The 7547-nt window shown below is 40.3% G+C and overlaps 1 protein-coding gene across 1 annotated transcript; it reads left to right on the top strand.

The window, feature by feature from the left end:
* The first annotated feature begins 49 nt into the window (after nt 1-49).
* On the top strand, nt 50-7395 carry PIGA (phosphatidylinositol glycan anchor biosynthesis class A). The gene is made up of 5 exons (XM_026035332.1): nt 50-665; nt 1107-1239; nt 2709-2841; nt 4152-4358; nt 5925-7395. The coding sequence occupies exons 1-5, from the start codon at nt 56-58 to the stop codon at nt 6183-6185; spliced, it is 1344 nt and encodes a 447-aa protein (XP_025891117.1). The 5' UTR covers nt 50-55; the 3' UTR covers nt 6186-7395.
* Nucleotides 7396-7547: the final 152 nt, after the last annotated feature.

Genomic DNA, 7547 nt, shown 5'->3' with positions numbered 1-7547 from the left:
CATGGCGGCCCCGGCCGCGGCCCCGGCCCGGCGGCGGCGGCGGCACACGGTGTGCATGGTGTCGGACTTCTTCTACCCCAACATGGGCGGCGTGGAGAGCCACGTGTACCAGCTGTCGCAGTGCCTGGTGTCGCGGGGCCACAAGGTCGTGGTGGTGACGCACGCGTACGGCGCCCGCCGCGGCGTGCGCTACGTGACGCGCGGCCTCAAGGTCTACTACCTGCCGCTGCGCGTCATGTACAACGAGTCGACGGCGACGACGCTCTTCCACAGCCTGCCGCTGCTGCGGTACATCTTCGTGCGCGAGCGCGTGGCCGTGGTGCACGCGCACAGCTCCTTCTCGGCCATGGCGCACGACGCGCTCTTCCACGCCAAGACCATGGGGCTCCGCACCGTCTTCACGGACCACTCGCTGTTCGGCTTCGCCGACGTCAGCTCGGTGCTCACCAACAAGCTGCTGGCCGTGTCGCTCTGCGACACCAACCACATCATCTGCGTCTCCTACACGAGCAAGGAGAACACGGTGCTGCGCGCCGCGCTCGACCCGCGCATCGTCTCCGTCATCCCCAATGCCGTCGACCCCACCGACTTCACGCCCGACCCCTCGAGAAGGGACGAGAGCACCGTGACCGTGGTGGTCGTCAGCAGGCTCGTTTACAGGAAAGGTGACGGGGGCCGTGGCGGGAGAGGACTTTGGGCTTTGGTTCRTAGCTGGTGCCTGCAGCGCGGATTAAATGGGAGATGGGATGTTTAGTACCATGAAATGGTACATTTCAGTTTGCTCGCTTGGGAGTTTGAGTCTTTTGACATCTGTAAAATGGAAGGTTTGGGTTGTATCAGGAGCAAACTACATATTTTGTTAAGAATGTTTCTACTGCTGTTTTTAATCAAGCCATAAGTATTCCTTTTCCTTTTCATATTTGTCTCCTAATRAGTCAGAAGTTGTCTTTTATCATACCCTTATGTCTAGCAATACAACTGCCCTTTAGTGTACCGTGGCTTTCCCTCCTCCCTCCCTCTCAAGGAGAGTTATAGCCGTAGGCTACATGTTGCTAAGTCCTAAAATCAAATGCAGTAATGGCTTGCTTTAAATTTTGTACTTCTAGGTATAGATTTGCTAGGTGGTATAATTCCTGAGCTCTGTCAGAAATATCCAGACTTGCATTTCTTGGTGGGAGGAGAAGGACCAAAGCGAATCGTTCTGGAAGAAGTCCGGGAGAGATACCAGCTACATGACAGGTTTGTTCTGTGCATGTTTGTCCTTTAGTGTGCTCTGGGATGGGGAGAGAGCAGCAACTCTCTTCCTGTCTCTTTCCCCTCGCCTTATATTGCCCCCCAAGAAAGAAATCCCCAAAAATTATCCTGAAGGAATCATTAAGGACAAGGCAGATAGAATCACTGTCATAAGGACAGACCTGTGGGAACCTTCAGATGATTCAGGGCACATCCAAATTTATTCACATTCCTCTCTGAAATTGTGGTGTTCAGGTTACTTTTGTTATATTGCCATGTAATGATGTATGGTGTTAAGCACTACTTGGTGTGCAAACTGCTCAKGAGGATGGCTGCTAATAATTTTGGAACCTTTTTCCTTGCTGACATTTCTGCTTTGTTTCATTCTTGTACTTTTAATGGTAGTGCCTATTTAGGATGACTGTGTGTGTGTGTACACAGATGTAGATGCTACTGTGTTASTAAACTGTGMATATGATGTTTTATATTTCATGAGATTTTTGTTTTGTTCTTATTCAAAACTGTTTTTTAATAGCAARTAGTTTAATTTTCCCTTTTTTTCTTCTAAACACAAACTATTTTTCTTTACTCCCTCCAACCAAAAATTCATCAAAATTAGGTAGCCTCAGCTATATCTAGTTATTCATCTATATKCTAGAATACTTTGTTCCTAGTTTGCATTTTAGAAAATCTATGGACAAACAAAACCAACTTCTGTCATTTGAAGTGAATATATAATGCATRGTGATCAGGTGAATAACATCCAGAATTGCCTGTTGCCCATTTGCCTGCTTTGTTGCCCAGGAAAGGTTCTGGGCAGCCTTTTGTTAAGACCACCCTCACAACTGCTTTCACTTCAGAGACTTTCACTCTAGTTTTCTCTTGTGTCACGTGTTCTCCATCCCCCACTGCAGGGCCTCTATCTCCTGTTCCTCATTCTGTACTGCACTCTGATTATTGCTTCCTCAGCTTCCCCATGGCATGGAAGATAAAATTGTCCGTTAGTATTACTGTTCTCCATCTTCTGCTTTCCCAGTGTCAACTCAGAATAATATAGGTCCTGATCACTGATGTCCTAAACGTTTTCGTTTTTTTTTTTCTCCTTTGAACTTTTAAACTGAGCAGATTTCACAAATTCTTATACTGCATCCAGCCAAAGAAGTGTGACAAATCTTATTTATGAACTGCATAAAGCAATGTTGTTGCAGCATAGTAGCAGTGTTTGGAAGGCAACTGCCATCAAAACAAAACAGAACAACCTTCCTCCCAGCTTCCAGCTTTTTTTTTTTTTTTTTTTTTTTTTTAAGTGTGAAAATAAAAAGCAGAGAAATGTAAAGTTACAAGAATAATAGTGTGTGACTTCTCTGGGTGCTTCTGTGATGTGGAAATTATATGTTTTTCAGTATGTGGTAATATTGTATAGCATGTTTAGACTGCACATCTAGTGGCTATCCTGTACTCTTCCTTATGTACAGGGTCCGTCTCCTGGGAGCCTTGGAACACCAGGATGTTAGAAATGTCCTAGTTCAGGGGCACATTTTTCTCAACACTTCCCTCACGGAGGCCTTTTGCATGGCAATCGTGGAAGCAGCAAGCTGTGGCTTGCAGGTAAGGGAAGACGTTGACTCTGCAGGGCGTGTGTGAACACATTTTGAACAAAGCTCATGGCTTAGTAATGTGTTCTTGGGACACTGCATTTCATCCGAGGCCTTTACGAAGGTGAGCAAGTACTGTCTCTGTTGCAGATCACCCAGAAGCTGAGCCGSAAGGGTTAACCGAAACGGCTCAAAGTGCCAGGAGAAACTTGTGCAGAACTGTGAATAACATGTAGGTCTGCTAACTCCCAGTTCTCTGAACTAACCAGAGTGTCTCTCCAAAATGCTCTTTTGTATGTACTGCTTTACAGCATTTTGGGGTAGTTGTTCTGCCTAAASTCTTCCTTGGACATTATTTAATGAGAATTTGGAGAAAAAAAAATGGCTGGCATATTTGCCTTACCATATAGGGATTCCAGATAGAGGAGAGGGAGAGAGGTAACACTGAAGCATTTGCACCAATGCCCTTGTTGGCTAATAAATAGCTCAGATTAGCTGCTCAAAAAAAGAAGTCTATAAAGAACTGAGATTGCCATGTTAATGTCCAATGAAGCTTTTTTTTTTTCCTTAAAGTAGACTGCTGAGAGTATCTGGTATACAAGAAGTACAGAAATGAGAGAAATTTTCTTCTCTAGAGTTGGGAAAGTTCTGCAATGTTCGTATTTTTTTTTTGCCCACTGTATACAGATTATAACAAAAGTCTTACCAGCATCTTACTTCCCTTTTAAAAATAATAATTCAATTTAGAATTACTGAACTTTTAGAGAAATTGTTGTATATATGCATATTGCAAATGTTCAGTAGCCCAGAAAAAAGTTAGAAACCCATCCAGTTGAAGATGGATGAGGTAAAACTGTCCTTTCCAAGTACACACTGTAGTTTTATAGTTTCTTTGAAGCACTATAGAGCAAAAGTTCAAATGGAATTAAAAGAGATTTAGTTGCATGTTAAGACAGACATTTTAAGAAAGGTGACGGTCTCATAGATAAAGTATTATGTTACCAAAGAATGTTACCAAAGAATGATTTCATCAGTTTTACCAAAGAATGATTCTGAGTGTAGTTACAGGTAACCTGTTATGCTAGATTTTTTTTTTTTTCTCTTAAGATGTAGACCTTCAGTTCTTAGGAATTCCTGGAATATAATATCGATCTCTGCCTTCATGGCACCTAGTGACAAATATTTCTTTTTTCCACTCAAGTACTTCATCCAAACAGTGTAATAATAGTATCTCTGCACTTTGTTGTTATGTAGCCTCTTTGCTATTATTTTTTTTTCATGCAGCCTGTGCTATTGTTGTTGCTGTTGTTGTTTCTTTCAAAGGTCGTGAGTACACGAGTTGGTGGGATTCCTGAGGTGCTTCCAGAAGATCTTATAATTTTATGTGAACCCTCGGTGAAATCTCTGTGTGATGGATTGGAAAAAGCTATTGCCCAGCTCAGATCAGGAACATTGCCATCTCCAGAAACTATTCATAATAAAGTAAAGACATTTTATACATGGAGGAATGTGGCAGAGAGAACTGAGAAAGTAAGTGTAACTCACTTTTTCTTCTTAAAATGCAATTCAGAAAAGTATCTTCTTTGAAACATTACAGTGTACAATTTTCTTCAATTTCTTGATGAGCCTTCTGTCAATTACACTTGCTTTTGTTCCCAAATATACCTGCCTCAGCTAGATTTTTTTTTCTCTATTTGTATGCCTTTTATGCCATTACTGTTGGTAAACATAAACAGATAGTGCCATAGTGCCTTTAGTTACATTAGTTACATTTCTATTCTCTTTTTTTTTTAAATGAATTTTTCACAATAAAAAGTTCTCCTGGTATAACTGGAAAACATGCTTTATCAGATATATGAAAAAGAAAGAGTTCTTGACACAGCTTTATGTACAACACAATAAGTGGTTTAGAAAAATAGCTATGTTCTCAATAGCAATAAATGTAATTGACTATACATTAACTGTGAATGTAATTAAAATAATTTGCCAAACTTCTAAAGTCACAGAATTTGAACTGTACTTTGGTGTGAAAACTCTGCAGTGAATGATGGATATTAGCTGTAATGCTATTATCAGCTCCCATGAAGATGTATCACTTCTGCTGCTGAATCATGTGTAGCTTACCCTACTCTGGGATGTTGATCAAAAATCCCTCTCTGCCCCTCTCTGCCCTTCTCTTATAAGCCTCCTTGAAGAGATATCATGTACAACCAGTATCTGATTTTCCTTTCAAATGCCCTCTCTACAAATCATTTCATGCTTTTTTTTAATACTCTTTTTTTGTATGTGTGTGTGTGTGTAGCTACAAAGAACATTTCAGCTGCTGTGTCTTTTTTGTATTACCACTGAGGACTCTYCACTTTTTTTAAGAAAGTGAAAACCAACTCTGTTAAGAAAACGTTAGTGTAATTAGGAGAGGAATGCATAGAACTTATTTAATGTGAAAGAAAGTGTTGATTAACTTATAATCAACATCTCTGTAGGATGAAGTCAGTTATAGTCTAAAGGAGACAACTCTTTGTATACTTAAAGACTTCTTGAATTATGTATTATAGATGTTTACTTCTGTGACTTGCAGGACTACTGTTTTAGTGAGTATAGTTAATATGTATATCAAGAACCCTGATAGGATATATCTGATGGTCATATTAATTGACTTTTGCTATGGTAAAGATTACTAGCGTTTGTTTAAAGAAAAGGGCAGTATCTTGTTCTGATTCATTTGGTTATTTAGATGCAGAGATCGGATTGCCTGCTCACCTGCTAGTTCCATCTTTGGCCTGAGAGCAGAGTAATTGTTTAGAATCTTTTCTTCTGGCTGATGTGAATATGAGATTAGAAGCTAATTGAAATAATTTTGAAAAAAAATTTTGCACTACTAGATGAAAGCTAAACTTACTGCCTTGCTATTTAATAAAACACTTGAGTTCTGCCATTTTCCTTTTTCTCCTCAACAACTGCGCAAATTCATGAAGCTTCTACAACAGTAGTTAGGAGCAGGTAATGCATTTCGCACACCGACAGCAAAGTACTGGGTTTTTTTGAGGCAACGCGAACAACACTGTCTTAAGATGATGTCTTTATCTTCTCCTTTAGGTGTATGAGAAGGTTGCAGATGAAGTGGTTTTATCAATGAGCGAGCGAATCAACAGACTAATATCTCACTGTGGCCCGGTGACTGGTTTTATTTTTGCCTTTTTTGCTGTTTTGAACTTCCTTTTCTTGTTGTTTCTGAGGTGGATGACCCCAGATTCCTCTATTGATGTTGCAATAGATGCCACAGGTCCTAAAGGTGCATGGACTAAACAGTGTTTTCCTGGTAAAAAAGAAAAAGTTAAAGAAGTCTTGAATTCCTAAAATGCTCCAGAAAGAGAGAGGGAGAAAAAAGCATTGTTTGCTAAATGTTTAAAGCTTGCTAATGGAGACATTATTTCAGAAATTCCTCAGTTTCTTTCTGAAGTTCTTGGAAAGAACTTAGTTAAATGTGCTACCTCAATTTAGGATTAAGTTTAATTTAGTTTTGAACTCATGGAAATTTACACACCTCTATTGCATCAATAGGTGCACACTTCTAAGTGCATCTGTTTTGCACTTAAAGCTGGGAGAGAACATGGGTTTTCACAGCTTAGTGTCAAAAGTCACTGATACAAAAGTGCTAGTCTTTTCTCCACAACTGGAATATTATGTAAAGAGTGAACATAAACTTTTGTGGTATTTGGGAAATCAAAACAAAACTTATTAGCGTGACAGCCTTCTGCTTGCACAGCTTTATTRTTATTTTATTATTTTACAGTTCTTYCGTTCTCTGACTGAATTAGATCAACCTGTTGCTATGCCACAAATTCATTATGGATTTCTGGTATTTTAAGAAGTATTAAATTTGTCCCATTCACTTATGCGTATGAAAGTGATGTAAACCATATGGCTCTATTTCTTAAATACATAGGTGAAGGAACAATGTTGTTTAGAGATGAGCATAGTAATGATACAGCCTTCAGAATCAGCTTGGGCCTTGAAACCCCCTCCAGGAGGCTCTGCCAAGKTGTGGAGTGACACACACGTGAGTGATGGTGGGGGGCGGTCTCTAAAGGGCTAGACAAGCACCATCATGTTCTTCCTTCCACTTGAGATGTAAATATCACCTCAGCCTGTCCCTGTGAGGGACKTCATTTGGTGTGTGTGATCACATCCAGACCTCATCAAAGGCTCTGTCAGGCCAGTTCTGTAAGCTGAATCTTGCTGGGGAAAGTATCCCTTAAATGGAAATGGTAAATAGGTACACTCGTACCTAACAAATAGGGCTGCTTACAGTCTGCAAGAAGCCACAGTTAMGGTGCAGATATTCCTGTGGCAACAGCAGGAATGTGTGAATGGGTGAGAGGAGGCAAAGAGGACTTCCCCCACTTGGTATCAAACGGCTCTCACTAATCTCCTTGATGCACTGAATTAATTTCTTACAAGCATAACTGAAGCCTGGAAGTCTTTATGATTTTATGACCTTGCACATAGTGTAGTGTTGGACACTGTGTTAATATGAAACTGTGCAATATGAAGATTGTTTCCAAGCCCTTGAAGTGCAGTATTTAAAACACAACCTCTGTCAGTGTCGTCTTGTTTCTGTTGACATGTAAGTAGCCTAATTTCTGCTCTTTTATAATTTCATCAAAATTATTTTCATGAAACAAATATAAAGCAAATATATGCCATATACGAGGTCTA

The sequence above is a fragment of the Nothoprocta perdicaria genome, unplaced genomic scaffold (genome assembly GCF_003342845.1).
Source record: "Nothoprocta perdicaria isolate Ctin4 unplaced genomic scaffold, notPer1 scaffold_158, whole genome shotgun sequence".
Classification (NCBI taxonomy): domain Eukaryota; kingdom Metazoa; phylum Chordata; class Aves; order Tinamiformes; family Tinamidae; genus Nothoprocta; species Nothoprocta perdicaria.
This window is presented reverse-complemented; position numbering and strand designations above follow the sequence as displayed.

Excerpts from the sequence above, each read along its gene's own strand:
- PIGA (XM_026035332.1), top strand. The coding sequence starts at position 56 with ATGGTGTCGGACTTCTTCTACCCCAACATGGGCGGCGTGGAGAGCCAC. Across the intron at positions 2,842-4,151 it reads CAGCAAGCTGTGGCTTGCAG|GTCGTGAGTACACGAGTTGG; the intron begins GTAAGGGAAGAC and ends TTTCTTTCAAAG. Across the intron at positions 4,359-5,924 it reads TGGCAGAGAGAACTGAGAAA|GTGTATGAGAAGGTTGCAGA; the intron begins GTAAGTGTAACT and ends CTTCTCCTTTAG.